The sequence below is a fragment of the Limulus polyphemus genome, unplaced genomic scaffold (genome assembly GCF_000517525.1).
Source record: "Limulus polyphemus unplaced genomic scaffold, Limulus_polyphemus-2.1.2 Scaffold2002, whole genome shotgun sequence".
In the NCBI taxonomy this organism is placed as follows: Eukaryota; Metazoa; Arthropoda; class Merostomata; order Xiphosura; family Limulidae; genus Limulus; species Limulus polyphemus.
Genome location: NW_013667612.1, coordinates 38,874 through 58,298, shown reverse-complemented (window position 1 = coordinate 58,298; position 19,425 = coordinate 38,874). Strand labels below are relative to the sequence as shown.

Genomic DNA, 19,425 nt, shown 5'->3' with positions numbered 1-19,425 from the left:
CCATCCCAAAGCACAGTTTATACTTGCTAAGAACTTATCATCCCTTGAGAATATAGTTCTCCAGGTTTTATTTCTCACGTGATTTTACTTCTCTCTCTCTCTCGGGAGTTATTAATCCCTCGTTTACACCCGTTTAATCATGGCCTGGCATCATATGATTTTGAACAACTATTGATGAAGCTTAGCTTTGGAAATAGCTACAGACAAAGTTTAAATACCCTTGGATAGAGCAGATTTTCAACTATTTAAATCACTATACAGTGAATAAAGTGGTTTCAAAAGTTATAGTTTAATGAGGAATTGATTAGATATAGCTATATAACTATACTATTTAATGGGATGTTTAGAAAACTTAACCACAGATTTGGGAATATTTTTGTAATTTCCTTTTATGTTTCTGCAATATTTTCATATTAAATTGTATTTGTTTGAAAGGTATGGAAATGTTCTTGTATAATAAGGCATCAAGTAAGCTTAGTTACGTTTAAAATACGGCAGGCGACAGCAAATGATTTTAATGATTCAGATCATTATGTACTGAAAATATTTTTTTAAGTTTATTGTATTCTAACATCGTAGATAAGTGAAAATAAACTTACTTATTAACAGAAACTATTTATGGAGCTAAACTGATCTTGACCAGGGGTGAAGTTCTGCCTGTACTCGGCAGAACTGAGTACCGGAACTTATAGAATATTTTAGATATACAATTTCTAAAACACTGTGGATGAATTCATTTTAATAATTATTTAAACGGTAGATAGTAACTAACCTGGAAAATGTTTTTCTCTTCTATGTTTTTACGTGTAGATTGGTTTCTAGTTAGTCAGTCAATTCTGTTTAGGATTAGCCTGTTATTGTATAGTTTTAGCCATTTTATATATCTGTATAAGTCAGTAATTATGTCATGAAAGATGGTGATGATCGTAATAATTTTTTAGTCAAACATATTTAAAATGTTTGATTTGTGAAAAAGTATTTCCTTTATAATCATTTAATATGTGCTTTAGTGTACATGTAAGCCATTAAACAAAAGCACACACACCAAAACATAGTAGTAAGAGCTTATTATTAACCAAACAAAATATGGTTTCTTTACAAACTAAATTTTTCCACAGATTATGGTAACAACCAGTTTTATTTAAAGTCTAGTATGAAATATTCATTGAGCAATATTAAAAGTTATTTTTTTTTTGTTAATGCCCGTAATATTTTTTCAAATAGAAATATGATACATCCTCCTTCACTTATTTATTTGCTTCACTCAGACTTATGTATAGTGTTTTTAATACACAAAATTAAGCAAAGCCTACTGCTCTGACAGGTACCTGAATATACACATCCAGCAGTATGTATTTTTTCCCTAAAATAACAAAAGAATCACTTAAGAGGCAATACATATACAGGCTATTCATTTGCTGGGAAAGACGAATGGAAAAAAATAGAAAGGACTGGAAATTTATAAGTTCTGTACGTATGCAATAATTAAATACCAGAGTATGAAACAAGTTATTGCACTTGTAACCACTAGGGAATGCTTTTAACACAAAAACAGTATTTTGAACACCACATGCGATTATTTTTATAGTAACATTCATTGGTATTAGGAAATATTGATCTTTAACATTTCAAGTGTAATATTTACCATTTATGGCACAAAGATATTAGTAAGCACATTGGTTGTTTTACAAATCTCAAATACTGGTACGATCATACAATAATTAAATTTCAAACCCTTAGCAAAACATTTTACCCAAGAAATGTTGTTGTGCAGAAGACAACCAACAAACAACCATGGCCTATATGTACTTAGTCTTGCCAAATGCCTGCCCCCCCCCAAAAAAAACATCTTAACATTATGTTTTAGTAGCATTAAATGATGAAAACACATTATTATTATAGAAAATATCTTAAAATCTACAAACATATTTTAAAAAAATATTAATTAGAGTATTTTCATTAAGAATAACTTTCTTAAATGATAAGCTACATGTGCTTATATTCAGGACAAATTTGGTTGAGCACTTTGAATGTGACAAGTTTAAAACTTGCATCCACTTTACACACACACAAAAAAAGCAAAATCATTTCCTAGCAAATATTCTAGCTGTGGCAGGTTTTTCAGAACAAAATACAATATTTGTAAACACAAAAGCGAAAGCCCATCACCATATCACCTTCTTGAATCAGGTGCATGAATTTTTCAAATTTCAAGCAGTAACAAATAAACGAAAAAAATGTAAAAAATTATAAACAATAAAGGTATTATTAGTTGTATTATGATATAAATAATGAACTTTACAAAAGAAATTAAATGATTTTAATACTGTTGGAGAAAATGTAGACAATGTTTGGAAACAAAATGAAGTACATTTTACTAAATATGAAAAATTATTTCTATGGATTAAGTCAATGTAAAAATAAGTTCTAAAGTTAACTAAGAAACCATAAGTTATGTCAAAGATGGATTAGGTAGAAGAAGGAGGAAGTACATGCACAAGTTGGCTGGAATTACTGTTTTAAAACTATACATGTATATGAAACATACTTTTACAGCTTTAATTCTATCTTTCAATTTTGTACAAACACATAAATACCAGTTCAGAGGAAGTGTTCATCTTAAACAAGGGATACTTTGACTCATTACTGATGTAGAGACATTGAGATTCTTAAACAAACAAGGAGATTGAAGTCCACAAATTGAGTCTTTCTTAGCTAAAAGACACAAGTTTTAGGAACTTCAAACGTGGAGCCTTTAAGCATGATAGTTGGCCAAAGCAAAGTATAAATCAGCATACTCTTAAACTTTCACAATTTTTCAAGCTACATGACTATCTCTTAAGACTTTATGAAGAGAATGAGTGATAGATATAAGTTAATAAAGAGGAATTGTACAAAATATGAAGTGTCAGTTATTCAAATAGGACAAATAATGGAAAAAATAGAATAAGTAATATATATGAGATTCAGATAATACAAAAATACACTTTTGCAGTACAATTTCATAAGGACAAAATATTTAGCTGCATAAAAAATATGAAATAAAGATATATAACAAATATTACCAGTGAGATAACAAAATCCACCGAATTTTCAGAGTGATAATACGTCCTAATTTCAGAACAGTCAACAAATATTTTTCTCCATTGAAGCATACAGTAATAATGAATATGAGGTATGATATAAAAAATATGTTGGTCACAAACAAAATCTAATATTAGAAATATAGTCACAAAAACATTTTAATTTGTCAGATACTTTTTCTGACCAACCATACTAAATAATAACTAAAACATTCTGTAGAGAAAGATCTTCATTTTTCTGTTTAAAATGGACTCACTGCTTATGTGTACTGACTTTTCATGCCACATTCAGCTGGTCAGTTTTAAACAGAAGATAATATAGCTAACAAAACTGCTTGTTTCCGTAACTTAAGGGTAGATAAGAAGCAACTTTTCTCTGTACATGTGGAAACTGAAATACATTCAAGTTTATTATAATATGAATACAAAAATCAACAAAGATAGAAAACACCAACAGCCTCATTGACTACTTAATACACATCATGGAAAGTCAAACTGATTAAGCTATTAAAGATATCTTTTTCTTTATTACAATTAACAGAAACAGCTTTATATCATAACATAACGACTTATCAATAAGAAGATAATAGATAACTTCACACTACTCCGTTCAACATAGGTTAGCTTGACAAACTAAGAAAGGTACTTCTTAACATATCAATAGTACTTATAGTGTCACCATATCATCCTCCAATAAAATTTTAGCATGGTATTAAAGTCACATTTTAATGATGCATTTTTCTCCACTAAACTTTTGCTAACATTTCATACAGTTTAATTTTTTTTGTAGATGTAAATGTATATTTCAACTCACATGACATATTTATTAAAAACTTAGTTGAAGGTCAGTTTGACAACCAAGTATACCACAAATTTTTTGTAAGGTAACATATGCATTATAATACTAGAAGAGGAAAATACTGTCAACTTTTTTTTTTATGTAATACAAAATTATCACTGATTTATATTAAAAATCCTAAATGTTAACATTTATTTGTGAGTAAAACAATAATTTATAATATACAAATTTCTTTAAATCCAGATAAAATAAGAGCTTTGCAATTTGTTCACAGTTGCAAAAAAAAACAAAAAAAAAACGTTTTTATTCCTAGGGAAATTTGTAAACAATTATAAAGAAACATCTACATACTTCTTATGATTCTAAATTACAGAAGAAAACAATCAACTTCATAAATAGAAATTACGCTTGTGGAATGTATAATTACTTCCTGTCTACCCTGCAAGTTTCAAGCAAAAGCAAGCTAGACATTGTGTACAATTTAAAAATTGCTAAACTAATAGGTAGAAAGAACATTAAACTGAGTATTTTGTTTCTTGGTATATTTATATGTTAATGTAAGCAAATATTATCTGATCATTTAGATATGGCAAGCAATATCAGCTTTTGTCAGGCACCTGAGAAGACACTACAGGACTGGCATTACTTCCTGCAATGTCAGACTCTGTTAATACTAGTTCTTGACCGAGAAGACCTAGTTTTAAAAAATCATCAGTAACTTGTGTTATAAAAGTTTCTTGGTTCTTGGAGAAGCTGCACTGATGCCCATAGCTTTCAGTACTAGAAGAAAGTCCTGAGTGAGATCTAGGTGGCAAATTCCAAGTGGAAAAGTCTGAAAACTGATCTATGTGGTCCCTCTGGTGGTCCCCAACAGAAATATCGGATGAGGATTTTTCATTCCTACTTGTTCGAGGTAGATCTAGCATTGAACAGGGTTCAACCGTTGTTACAGGGGAGAAAGAAGAAGCATTATTCACACTATTAAGCCTGAAAGGTAAAGTACCAACATTGCATGAAGTTGTAGTTAGAGGTTTCGATGTTGGAGACAGAAGTAGGTCATTAAAAGAAGAAACAAAACTGAGGCGGGGTGGGCTGTTAGAATGGGAAACACTAGTAATATAATCAGAAAATTTATCCTGAGAATTATTATGTAACTTGGACATTTCTGAGCTTGTTAAAGATACTGAGTTACTGACTTCAGCAGACTGTTGCTGTTGTTTTGAGCTGCATTCTGCAAAAGGACTGTGTAACACAGAACAAGGCTGAATGGACTTTAAAAGTAAGTTTCCACAAGTATTGGAGCTTGCTGTAGAGTCCTTTTCAGTTAACTATTAGAAAAAAAATATATATAGTCATTTCTTAGTTCAAGAAAAAAATGTGTAATAATATACCTTAGCCATAAAATCATTTATTAGAATTTTGCATTCAATATGTTTAAAATGAAAAAGGAAAGGATGATTAGAAATGTAGTTCTAATGTAGCTATATCTAGTATTATTATGACAAGTCTGAAATAAAGGATAACAGAATATATATATATAATATAGATGCAAAATTAATTTAAGACATTTTGGATACATTCATAAGATTTTCAAAGTTAATAACTTCTCCCATATGTTGTTTGGATTATTATTGTGTTTCAATTTCAACAAAAGATTGGTTTATGTAAGGTAATCACTAAAGAAAGGGAAGCTGAGAAATAAGTTAGTTTTGTGTAGAACTTGATGGCCTTTGACAAGCCACGAGACAGAATCATACAATTTTTCATTGTCTTTATCTTATCCTGTGTACATTTTAACATTTTGATAGAAGCAAACCACATTCAACAAAGAAAGCACATACCTGACAAGAAGAAGTGACTCCACCCAAAACAGGATGTTGATTTGGTTCCCATTGGTTAGCTTTTGTCTCCAGTACTTGAATGTGCTGTATTAAACTCTGAATGTGTTCCAAAAGCTCTTTATTGTGTGCCATTAACTGATTGTTGTGGGACTGGAAAATAACAGAAAATATAAACATTCAAAATTATAAATATCCTTCTTTGTGATACTAAAGTACATATTAAACATCTTGTTTCATTAGCATTTCAGGCAACATAAACTCTGTAGGACTGGAATTTCTGAGGAACTGCAATAGAAACCAACTTAATGAAGTTAATTTCTTAAACAAGCTTCTTACAATCCAATGGCTCTGCCAATTTGATTTCAACCTTAAAGATAAACAGAACTTACTCAGCTTGGACAACAACTCAAAATGGAGGCACAGACCTCTTCATTCCAAAATTAAATTACATATTTAGAACAATTTACTATAAGTTCAACATCTAAGTTTATTTCAAGTTTGATAAAACTCTAGGGAACCTTTCAACCAAAGAGAAACAACTGACCAAGTAATTACATAGAAACAATTCTTCTACAAAATTCCTTGCTTTTGGATGATACATATATAAGAGAATCCATGGGACAAAAATGTCAGCATGAAAATGCCTAATACACACATAATAAACAATTGTGACATGTCCAATAAAAAGGATAAGAAACTTGGCTATAAAGAAATCAGTAAATCCCATGTTTACTATAAAATTTCACAAAAATAACAATTGTACTAGTTCAGACACATTTGCACATGTAATTTAAATAGATTCCTTTGTACAATATGAGAGATTAAAAGTATATATATGGAATACAGTAAAAAACACATGGTTGATAAGGTTTCATGAATTGCACAAAAATAACAATTGTACTAGTTCAGACACATTTGCACATGTAATTTAAATATATTCCTTTGTACAATATGAGAGATTAAAAGTATATATATGGAATACAGCAAAAAACACATGGTTGATAAGGTTTCATGAATTGCATGAACTTTTAACTTCGGTTTTTACAGTAACTAAACCACACCCATTATTGTTCAAGTGCTAATTTTTTTTTATTCTTTTCACAACATTAATTGATTTAACTACATTTTCATTAGTCAATGTAACTGATGCTCATAATTAATCGATTAAATTGAATTAACTGCCCAGTTCTATAATATAACCAAAAAGTTAATTTTTCAAGAAAAGGTCTTTAATATAACTGTATTAAAAGCTTTTGGTAAAGTAAACATTTTAACAACCACCACATATTAAATCAATGATGTTACAATAAACATGTAAAAAAAAGATTATTATATTTTCTCTCTCCTCAGTTGTAACATTTGAAAGTAAATTTATTTTTCTGTAACAGCAATACAATAAAAAATGCTCCAATTTAGTTGCTGAATTTAATCACAGAAAAAAGGTTTGCTTAAAATTATAATTTTTACATTACAGTTTATTTACAGTAACTCGGGTCTGTTATATGAATAAAAATTCCCCTGATTTTACTGGAAGTGCGTTATCTCCGCACTTAATGTTTTAGTAAGCTCCAGTGTCTCATTCACGTGATGGTTAACAAAACCCTGTGATTAATGTTTTTCAGCAGTCTCTTACCATTATGTCATAAAACCAAAACATATTCACATACCTAGTTACTGCACTTATATCCACAAGTGAACAGACATGAAACTAACTTCCATCGTCATTGTAGTTTTAAATGCTGCAGAAAATTCTTAATGTACCATCTATTTCTGATTTAATACCATAATTTCTTCATAGTGTTGTAAAATACACAAGGTTATGAAGAAGTTTATGCAAACAATAAGAATAAGCTAATTCAAGTAATACTGCTGAAGACCCAAATCATATTTAAAAGTTCGTTTGTTTTGAATTTTGTGAAAAGCTACACAAGAGCTATAGTGTAATTGAGTGTTCTGGTTTTTCCTGTTTGATCCTCTGAAAATAAATATTAAGATGATAAGTCATATAAAGTTGTTCAAATAATGAATGGTCGGTTCCAAATATGAAAAATGTCATTGTAGTAAATATTAAGAAAAGGATGAGAATAAACTGTACAAAAAAAGTTTAGTTGGCAAACCATCCACACTAGATTTTGATGACGATATTCCTGAAGCTTAAAATGAGATTTTTATTTTGGATACTTAATACGACACTGAAACTGGTAATCAAAAATGTTGCTAATCATTTCATATACTATTCTATTGTATCATTATTTTCCATTTTAGCTATTTACTATTCTGATTAACTTTTTTAAAGCTATATCTTTTTAAATATGGGGCCCGGCATGGCCAGGTGGTTAGGGTGCTTGACTCGCAATCTGAGAGTCGAGAGTTCTAATCCCAATCACACCAAACATGCTTACTCTTTCAGCCATGGAGGTGTTATAATGTGATGGTCAGTCCCACTATTTGTTCGTAAAAGAGTAGCCCAAGAGTTGGCGGTGGGTGGTGATGACTAGCTGCCTTCCCTCTAGTCTTACACTGCTAAATTATGGACGGCTAGTGCAGACAAAAAACAGTCACACGGATATACCAAGGACAAAATTGTTACTCACCTGAGCCTCCAATCGAGCTGAGATTTCTGCAGTAAGCTTATCTTTTAGCATGTGGACCTGTGAAAGTGTAACCTGAGTCTGCTGGGACTGCTGCTCTAACTGTTCTTGAAGTAACTGCACTTGGTGGTAAACACTAACTGGCAATCCTTCAGGTAGACTACTCCTACCTATCCCTATTCTATCACACAGTGGAGAAACATACATTTCTCCAACCTAATATAAAACAGTTTTTTTTTTAGTAAAGTTCCAAACAACATATATGCACCAGTACGTGATACAAACTGAGATCTTAGTTTGTATCAGTAATATACTACAGTATTAGATCTATGCAACTATTACTGTTATGTAAACAAAAATATATATTCAACTATAAACAGACATTGTTAAAACCAGTTAAATGATTTATGTTCATCTAATAGACATAATGTGAATGTTAACATGCATTCAAGCCATTCAAACCCATTTGGTGAACATTATTATCTTACTCTAAATATAGTATGAATACAATTTATATTATGGAAAGGAGTGTTAAGTAAAAATTATTTCAAGGACCAATATAAAATTTAAGCAAAACATTTCAGTTCTGTTTCATTTATTATAATGTAGATGTCACCACCATGGAAAAAAAAATTAAATATTAAGACTGATGAAAGTTATAGTACTTGAAGATCTGTAAAGGAAGGAGCTATTTCTGTAGATTGTAGACAAGTGGGATGTTGCTTGGAGGATGAAAGGGCAGTGCTGCTATGAATTTGTTCCCCAACTTGAGTGTCAAAGCTACCAGTTTCTGAAGTACCATCTCTATGTAAACAACCTGGAAAAAAAATAATATATAAATACAAGAAATGTAAAGGCAAGTAAAAGACAGTAAAAAGTAATTTCAATATTTTTTTTTTTTGGTGCAGCAGAGGCCCACAGAATTTGAAATCTACCAATAAATATTGCCTAATGCATCCTACAAGAATAGCAAGCTAAGGAATCTTCACTTCATTTAAAACTCAGAAGAAAAAAAAAAACTTGCATCAAAACTTTTTCTGTAAAGGCAGTTAATGAATATATCTTAAGACACTCAGCAAAATCTCAGAATAACAACAATGAAGAAAACATTTTACTAAAAAATTAAATTAACAATTACTGACAGCTGGTTTACAATGCCTAAATATTCCTACAGTTCATATATAGTTTAAAATGGATCTAATAGCCTACAAAGATATCTAAATGTAACAGATGCAGCTTATTTTTACTAAAAACTGATTACATAAATACTAAAAATAATTGGGTTTTTTCAAGGAATTTAATAATATTATACGTTTGTTTAATGTTATGTTACACAACAGTATAATGTTTTTGTGTATGTTCCAAAAAAGAACAGGAAATATTACTTTTATTTGGGGACTGTAGAAAGTCCCTTCTATTCTTATCTTCTTGAAACTCTTCTTGACTTTCTCCACTTGAAGGTGTGTAGGTTTTACTGAACTTATGACAAACTTCAAATGCTTGGCCAACAGTACGTACTATCCTCATGGCTTGAGCCTAAAATGGTGCCAAAAATTTACATACCTTTAGCAAATTTGTCAGTTCTAATGTATTCTAAAATATTTTTTAAAAATAATTTCATAAGTTATGGTATTATTTCTATCAGAATCAAAACAGCTTATTAACTGTAACAAAAATCATAAAAAAATATCCAACATCCTAGAAAGTTCATGTTTTTTCAAATATGATATGCTAATACACTTGAAAAAATAATGCAATGTCACTATACTTCCTGTTAACTTCCAAGAAATATAACTTGGATTTTAGAACAATCAAGAGAAGTATGCTATAGTGTCACAGTACAGGGAATGTACACAACTATCAGGTGTTTCTTTGCAGCTGCAGATAAAAATGCAATGAAATTTAATAACTCTGATGATCACTTACAAACTGTTAGAGTTGCTGTGAAAATAAGTCAAAATAAACAATGAAGCCTTCTTTAAACTTATTATTTTTTCAAAAACAACCAATGAGACCAAAAAAACTGTAAAAAAACCAGGGTTCTTCCAATCCTTTTTTTTTTCAGAAGTTTAAATTCTTTAGGTCTAAAATAATTACTTCTCACAGATTTATCCAAAATGGTAAAGTTTGAAGCAATTTTCAAAGACAAAAAAATATATATTTTAGTACTAAACAGATACTTATAAGCAACTTCATCACATCATAGTTATTTAATGGAAACAAAATATTTTTGATGGTTCTACATTAATTACAAATTGCATATCTACTGGGCTTAAGATTACCTTGTACTTTGAACAAACAGTTACTGCACTGTTAGTTATGTTAACAAAGACGAATTACTAGTATGAGCATTCAAATAAATATTCAAATCTCCAATTTTTCATCTGCTTATCTTGCTTACAAATATTAAAAATCAACTTATAGTTAAGTAGGATATGAGTGATTTAGTCTTAAGAACAGTGAGAAACTTTTAGATAGCAATGTGTTGAAGCCATTTTGTATTTTCATAGCTATATTTGATTTTAACAGTAAATCTAGGATACTCCATATTTTACTTCAAAATATACAGAGCGCATATGTAGTTATAACAGTGTTGCCAGATCTAAAATACAAAAATTTTGTATTGAAACCTTAAAATTACTGTATTCTTTTAAAAAATATCATATGCTGCAAATACTTAAAAATATGGCAGTTGAAGTCTTTTTTTATATGAACTATGACATCAAGTTGAACTGTACTGTATCATCACAATCCTACACTATACTGCTTGACACCACCCTCTATCACATTTTGTTAAAATCTGTTCTCCAGGAAACACTATATTCATTCCATGTTTACTTTTTCATCTTTGCTTTGCTTTTCAAATCCCTCATCTAACTCTAGTATAATATTTTACTTAAAAGTTTGAGAAATAGTTCCCACGTGCTCACCTTCATGCCTAATTAACTGTGATAGTCCACTTGTGCACTTATTTTATAACACCTTGCAAAGGCAGCTAGAATTTAACGTCATCATAACACATAAACACATGGAAACAATAGATCACATGATCAAGTAGTTCAGCACTGAATGGTTGTCAGTGATGCCTGTCTCCGAACTTATATTATAATGATGTCATTGGGTGTGTTCTTGTAGAAGTGTGGAAACCTGTGCTACAAGAACTATTATTTGGCTGGCCCCTAGCTATAACAAGGTGATGAGAGGTTTCAAATGTAATGGCATGACAAAATTATAGTACATTGTGAACACTTTTTTGTATTATTGATCAGACATCATATAAAGGCTAAAATTATCAAACAAATACAATCATAATCATACATCAGGCAGCACTGAGTTGTAAGAGGTATTTCTTCTTTTAAAGTGAAACAGGTTTCATCTAGATACATTTGTCGATGGAGATTCACTTCTCAAACTTACACAAAATATATTCTTAACGGACTTGATGACAATAAGAGAAAGCAATTTGAAACACCCTCTTAAATAAAAATACATGGGTAACTGAAGTTAGTTATACTTTCCATAAGGAAAATCCTCTATTCAGTTTTTGTTAAATCAATACCAAGAAACTTTAAAAAATCTTCCAAAGATTTGGTTTGTTTTAAATTTTGTGCAAAGCTACAAAAGGGCTATCTGTACTAGCCATCCCTAATTTAGCAGTGAAATACTACAGGTAAGGCAGCTAGTCATCACCACCCAATGCCAACTTTTGGACTACTCTTTAATCAACGAATAGTGGGATTGATCATCACATTAAAATACTTCCATAGCTGAAAGGACAAGCACATTTGGAGGGATTTGAACCCGTGCCCCACAGACTGTGAGTCGAATGCCTTAACCATCTTCAAAAGGAATAAGACAAAAAAATAATTTTTGTATTGATATTGATTATTAAGTGTTACACTCTGCATGGATTTAGTTAAAGCTGATTTTGATAATGGGTATACTTTTATGGTAGTGGAGTGTATATTATATGTATGATTTTTTGAGATTCTTTTTCATATTTGAGTGTTCTGTACATAGAAATCTGAACGTAGGACTACTCAGTTTCAAGTTTTAAAAGATAATAGTGTAATGCAATTTTAAGTGATTATTTGTAGCAACTGAACAACATCAAGTAAAATCAAACACGAGAATTTTTCCTGCTTTTCATAATTACATGTATTTGCAGAATATCTAGGGTTCAATTTCCCACAGTGGACAAAATGCAGATAGCCCATTGTATAGATTTGAGCTATAGTTTTAACGCATAGTTCTTTATATTGAAAATTTACATTAGCCCGAAGTCTAGTTTTCTTTCTTCAATTTGTCCTTGTCAAGATTTACTGATGATGGATGGAATTCCCCAAAATTGGTATAACTCAATGACAAGTGGTAAATCAAATGTCAGTATGAAAAAGGAGTTAATCTTTTGCAATTGAAAATACATAAATTAACAGCTATAAACTCTTCTAAACTTTAATAAGTGGGAACCAGTTATACCACGTTTGACATGTGTAAATAATAGAAGCAAGAATCTTCATATAATAAAATGGCTATCACAAAACCAAGAAGTGAAATAAGTAGAGTATATCAAAAGTAACTTATTTTAATTGATATTATCTGACCAACTTGTAAAGAAAACTTGCTCAACTCTAGATACATGTTCTTGTTTTTTCCCTCTCATCTGTTACTTTACCATTCACAGCTGTTTTAATAATCTGCTCAGTATTCCTTTTCATTTGTTATTTACTTGGTTCATAAAAGTACATAGAAGAATAGCAAATATAATTTGTAATTGGCCTTTATAAATTTTGAAATAGACATTAAAGCACAGTTCTGATGGTCTTACTATATTTTTTTCACTTTATTTTTGTTGAAACATAAACAGCCTTATTTGAAAAGATATATATGGCTTCTACACACCTTTTTTAATTCCTATTTACTTATTTATCACAAAGCATATCTAAAGTCACGTTGTCACAAAAAAAAATATTTATAGTTCCAACTTGCCAATTACATACTGACATGTTGAATATTATAACATAAACTGGCTTCATGTATTTCTTTCATCAAAATCCAAAATTTAATAACAAATAAAAAACCCAACACAATCCACACAGTTGGGAAGACTTGCATGCTACTAACAACTGTTGATCTTGTGTTATTAGGTAAAATAAATGTTGTTTCTGGTAGTTTAGTTTTTTTAAGTTTAGAAAAACAGAATTACTTTCAGATATTAATTTTTTAATGGTCATAGGGATCCTTCACACTAATAATTATGTTTTTGTACAGCCAGCCTAAGAGGATGCTGTTAACATAGGTCATACAAATACCTGGGTTACTTACAATGATTAACTCTGAAAGACAATCATGTCATAATACATTGTTTAAATTTAAATCTGTCACTTTTCTTTAAGCATAATTAAATATTTTAGAATGGTTTGTTTGATTCATTTTGCTAATCTAGTTTACTCCCCTAAAACCCCCACTTTTAGAATTTGAATTTTCAAATTTGATTGTAGTTTTTCTGAAGTAACTCAAAGGCAATTCCTTTCTTCTTTACAAAATAGATAATAATGTAGTCTTAAGGACAAAAACAACAATCTAGTACATTAACACTCATTCTAAAACTGTAGAATTGACTAGCTCTGCTGGTAAAAAAATGTATAACAAAACTTTTATTAAACTTCTATTTCTTGTTCTTATGTTTTTACACAAAGCATAAAAACATCAGAATTTTTAATTTCATAATTTATTGCTTACTAACAGTAGTAACATTTGAACATTTTCTTAATTGGATTAGTTTGCCAATGAAGTTTTCCTTCCTCTTCATAATATTGTACCAAATTTGGAAAAAAGATGGCAACATATCCATGTCAAATTGCTGTTCACAATATTATATGGAACAGTATTAATACTGTAGTGTTGAAGCAAAATGCTGACAAAAGACCTCAATTTTATTGAAAACTATATGATGTTGAATACGATTAAAAGTGCAATATAAAGGTAATTTTAGTCTTCATCCCCAGGATGCATTATATGACAATTTTCTCTCTCCCCACTGTTAAAACTTGTGCATTTACACATGTAAAGTTGGTTAACATAAATACTAATAACTGTGCATAGGTCAACTACTACATTTAAACTTCTATAAACTTATAATTTTCATGACATACAAATACTAATAAATTAGACTCATATGACATTATCCAAAAGAATCTGCATTTTATAGAAAAAATATTATTTATTGATTATACCTCCAAACTTATGTTTTCTAAACTATCACTGGAATGAGTTTGAGGAGACTGTGGTACAGATTCTATTAACTTTTTTTCTCCTGCATGATGCACTATTTCAGCTTCTGGTTCTCTGAATGAAAGTCTCTTCTTGGTTTTCTTTGCATCTCTCCCTCCTGAATGCAAATTATCAGGTTTTAGAGGAACAGCTCGCTTCATACCTCTATGCTGAATTAGCATGTATATATGCAATATTTTATTGGAGATTTACACCTTTAAGCAAGCACACATATTTGGACCAGTAACACTGCATCTCAAAACAAATGTTAAAGTTTTCACAAGATGACTAATGTGTGCCGTATAGAAGCAGTATTTTTCTTCAAAAGCCATATGGAAAATATCTAAAGTATGCACTATACACTGCAGTTTTCTGGGCTGTTCAAATTCCAACACACTTGTGTTCATCTCAGCTCTGTATACATTATTAATTGCGATAGCACATAGTCTTTTAATTTTATAGTACTACTTAAATGAAATACACAAATTATGTCTCAGAACCACTGTTTCTAGTTAAAGTCTGTAATCAAATCTGTACTGCACATAAGCAGATACACTTTGCTTTCTATCCAGTTAAACTCCAGCTGACATTCTCAGTTCACAACATGTGCCTAGCATAACATTTGAGGAACCTCATAACACGTTTCAGTTTTTCTACAATGAAAAGAAGGAAATGTTAAGCTCCAGCACAGAAGCTTGCCTGTATACTTCAAGCTTGGATGTAGCTACCAGTAAGAGATTTCCCCACACACTTACAGCTTGGGTTATTTTTAGCAAGATCCAGCCTATGGACCACATTGTTGTCAAAAATAGTGGCTCAACCCAATTTCAACTAACAAGCAAGCAGGGATCTTCTAGGAAGAGTATTTATCTGTTGCACTAAAGATAAACAATGGAGAAGAAAATTCTTGTACTGAAAAAAAAACCTATTTAAAAGCTTTACTAAACACATTTTACTGAACAATAGACAATTTTAGATATCTGTGCAAAATAACAGACATAAATTACTTATCAATTTACACATGTACAGAGTAAGCATGCAAAAATATAATAATATAATTACACATTGGATTTTCTTGCATTTATACTCTTTTAATACAGTATATTGCCAGAAATGTTAGGGCAATTAAATTAAAGCAAAAATTACTTCATGAGACTTTACTAATCACTTCCAATTATATTTAATATTATAGAATGATTAGATACATAGCAAACAAGGAAAAACAAATATACCTTAGCCAAACAACTAACAAGAATTGCTGCATTCTCATGACTGGTATAACAACACAGCAATCATTCTATAACAGCAAAACCATCTCTAAATCAAGACCAAAGCTAAGACTTTACTGATATTTCATCTTCCACTCTGCTGAAGCAAAATGTGCATATAAACACAAGATAGCAAACATTACAGTCATACGACTACTCTACTAACATAAACACCAGCAATGGAAATAGCAATAGTTGCTTGAAAAAAAGTCTCAGCAAACTTCCAAACATTGTTCACTTCAAGAACCATGGAAAAAGCTGTACATATGAATGTTCAACCATATAATGTTGAAACTACAAAGAATTAAAAACATTACCCAGAAATAACAATATAGGTACAAAATGTAATACATCTTCATCAGCAAGAAGGTTTTTTTTAAACAGTAGTGTGTAAAGGACATGAAAAGGGCAGGGACTCATTGACAGAAAAAGGGCACTTTTCAAGGCATTGCAAGGCAGTACCTTTTTTGGGGGGTGGGGAATGGTGGTGTTAAAGAAAATTATAGGGACTATGAAAATCATGAGAAACAAACAGATCCTCTTTTATTCCTGTTCAATTGGTCTTATAAATACTTTTAAAATCTAAAATTAAATAGTGAATTCTTCTGTATGGCATATTACAATTATTCTTTTACTGTAAAGGCCTAAAAAGTTTCATGTACCATTTATTTTGAAGTTGAAATCTTTTTCTCCCCAATAACTTGCAGCAAACAACGTGTGCAATCAGGCATGTTTTTTGATAGTTGTGAACAATTTTTATGACTGAGAAAAGGGGCATTTCTGTGGCATAAGAGAAAAAAAGCAGGGGCTTAAGCACAAAACTACACAATGGACCATTTGTGTTCTGTCCCTCTCAGATATAAAACCCAATTTTTAGAGTTATAAGCACTTAGACTTACCATTGAGCCACTAAGAAACATGTCTATACACTGACTTATAATTAAAGAAATATTTTTGTTCATATCTCATGTGCACTTTATATTTTCAAAATCAGAATCTAAATGAGTTGTGCAGATTTCCATTAAATTATGTCTCACAAACACATCAGAAATATATGATACACACCAAAATGACAGCAATTACAACATCAAATTATGAAAATAATGACACACAACTCTGAGTAAAATGTTTTGTTATTAACAAGTAAAATAATATCATTCTACGACTTAAATTTCAGTACTTTCATTAGTAAGTATAATAAAACACTAATTGAATGATAATAAGTTAGTGAGACACTAACACAGACACGTAAAATTTTGTGTGACAATAACTACAGAGTGAAAGGAACAAAAAGCTGTTTGCAATATGTTTTACGTCAAGCATTCAATCCCTGGTAATCTAGTGTGGCTGATATTTCTCAAAGTACCTAAACATGAATTTAGTTGTTCTGGAAGAAAGGGAAAGACAGTTGCAAGCACTAACAATCATCATATACTCAATACGTAAAAACAGTCTCAAGACTGAAACATCATATGTAGGAAGTTTTAGGCCTCACAGGCTAGAAGTTGAGAGCTAATTGAAGTTTCTCGTGACTTTCTCTTCAGAGCTCTCATTAATGAACTAAAGGAAACAAATATTTTAATCATACTGATACACCAGTAGTTAAAACTCTTAAAATTTCTAGTGTAAACTTGCAACAGCTACAAGCTATAAATACACATAAAACTTTGTAATCTTACTAACCTAAGTAAGGCTACACGTCATATGCACTATTATTCAAAATCAACTGATTAAATCAAAGTTTCATTTCATAAAATCCTGAGTAGCTTTAATAAATTATTAAAGTATTCTACTTTATCCTTTAATGTACTAAACAATGGACTATTTTATATACGAAATATTTAATAACGATCAATCAAGAATAAGAGTAGATAACAATGTGCTGCAGATCACCATGTAAAATTCAACACTTTTCCAAGATCAAGCAACTTTAAAACTTTAAATGCTCATCAGGTAGTTGTTACCCAATGTTATTTATTTCACTATATTAAATAAACCATACAAATAATGTTGATTAGTCCATACTGTCTTTAACAATTAGTACTCACGTGAATTTTAATTCATGACGGATTACAGACTGCATGAAAAACTGTTCTTACAATCTATTAAAATAAGTATTTTAAAATTATTTGTCTATGTTTTGAGCTTTTGTCCAAAAATAAATAATTTAGAAAAACATGGTATTAATGAAGTATGGTTAAATAATATTTATGCAATTCTAAAATATCAAATGTAGAATGAATACCAGGAATTCTTATCCTGATAGAGAAATTAAAAAACAGATTATGTAGCCATAACTTCCAGTCATACTGATGAAACAAACAACAGTCAACTGTGATGAGAACTAGGTATCAATCCCAGGAGTTGTGCCAACATGCATGTACTGACCTCTCTTGTGGAGGTCAACTGCCTTGCAGAAGGTAGAAGAGACTTCCTTTATTGATATTACCCTATGGCCTTCTGGCTGTGTAATGTCCCACTAATTCCTCATCTTTTGATTTTCCTAACTATATCATACAGGACTTGTGTTTTCCAGTAGTCTCATTTCTCTCTCAATGTCAATGAAGACCTACCATAGTAGCCAATTTTGCTTTTATAGTTCAGAGAAAGGAAATATTCTACCAGTAAAGATTTGATATATTTGTTTTTCTTGCAAGCTTGTCAGCTTCCTCATTTTAATAGCTACAATTTTGCATGGCCTGAGAGAAACATCCAAGTGATGGTCTTACCATGCACTTGTTTTGCTCTCTGCAATCCATCTAGGAACCAACCACACTGAATATAACTTAATAGTGCCTGAAAACAAGCTGAACACAGTCAAGAGGGCCACAGATATGGTCCTTCAATCTTTGTTTAATTAATAATGTCATATTCTATGTAATCAAGCTCTGCATATATTTTGTTAAATCTTCAGTTATTGTAGTGCTTAACACTTACCTGTTGGCATATCAATTTGGAATGTCACAAATACATTAATTATAAGCTCTTTATTTTATAAGTAACAGTATGTATACAGCTAGGATTTTATTATAACAACCACAGTGAGAAATAGGCGTTCCATTAAGTTCTGGTCCATTTTCAAAATACAGAAATATTTTATTTTTTTCAAATTTTTTATATAAATAACCAAAATAATTATTTTGAATATTTTATTGGCCATTAAAGGTTAATTTTAAACACATTAAATGTGATAAATATACAGGCTCAACTAATATCAGTATTATAACTTTGGTTAAAACATTTCAGAACATACACATATATGTATGTGTGGTGGCATCTGATGTATTTTGGTAGTTTGTCTGTATGTAAAATAATCTATTGTCAAGTTATTTAATTTGGTCATTTAAAGTTATCAGTTGTATTCAAAGATCACTTCCCGTATAAAATATTTCAAAGTGAAACAATAAGTATTTTTCATGACTATGTGTGTGTATATATATATATATATATATATTTGTGAGCTTTATTAATCTTAAATTTTGAGTGTCTGACTCAAATTTAGGTCTAACATTTTACATGCTTCTTTTAAAGGGTAAATCAAAGCTATTTTCTAATTAAAGGTCAAAGTGG

General features: G+C 30.3%; 1 protein-coding gene across 1 annotated transcript in view; it reads right to left on the bottom strand.

Moving 5' to 3' along the window:
• Nucleotides 1-1,052: 1,052 nt before the first annotated feature.
• Nucleotides 1,053-19,425, bottom strand: part of LOC106465621 (carboxyl-terminal PDZ ligand of neuronal nitric oxide synthase protein-like) — a gene marked incomplete at its 5' end in the record, with an annotated part of 51,852 nt that continues 33,479 nt past the window's right edge. The window contains 5 exons of the mRNA XM_022393550.1: nt 1,053-5,210; nt 5,724-5,873; nt 8,318-8,530; nt 8,980-9,131; nt 9,700-9,850. Of these exons, the coding sequence (XP_022249258.1) occupies nt 4,482-5,210; nt 5,724-5,873; nt 8,318-8,530; nt 8,980-9,131; nt 9,700-9,850 (1,395 nt within the window). The remainder of the gene's footprint in view (nt 5,211-5,723; nt 5,874-8,317; nt 8,531-8,979; nt 9,132-9,699; nt 9,851-19,425) is intronic.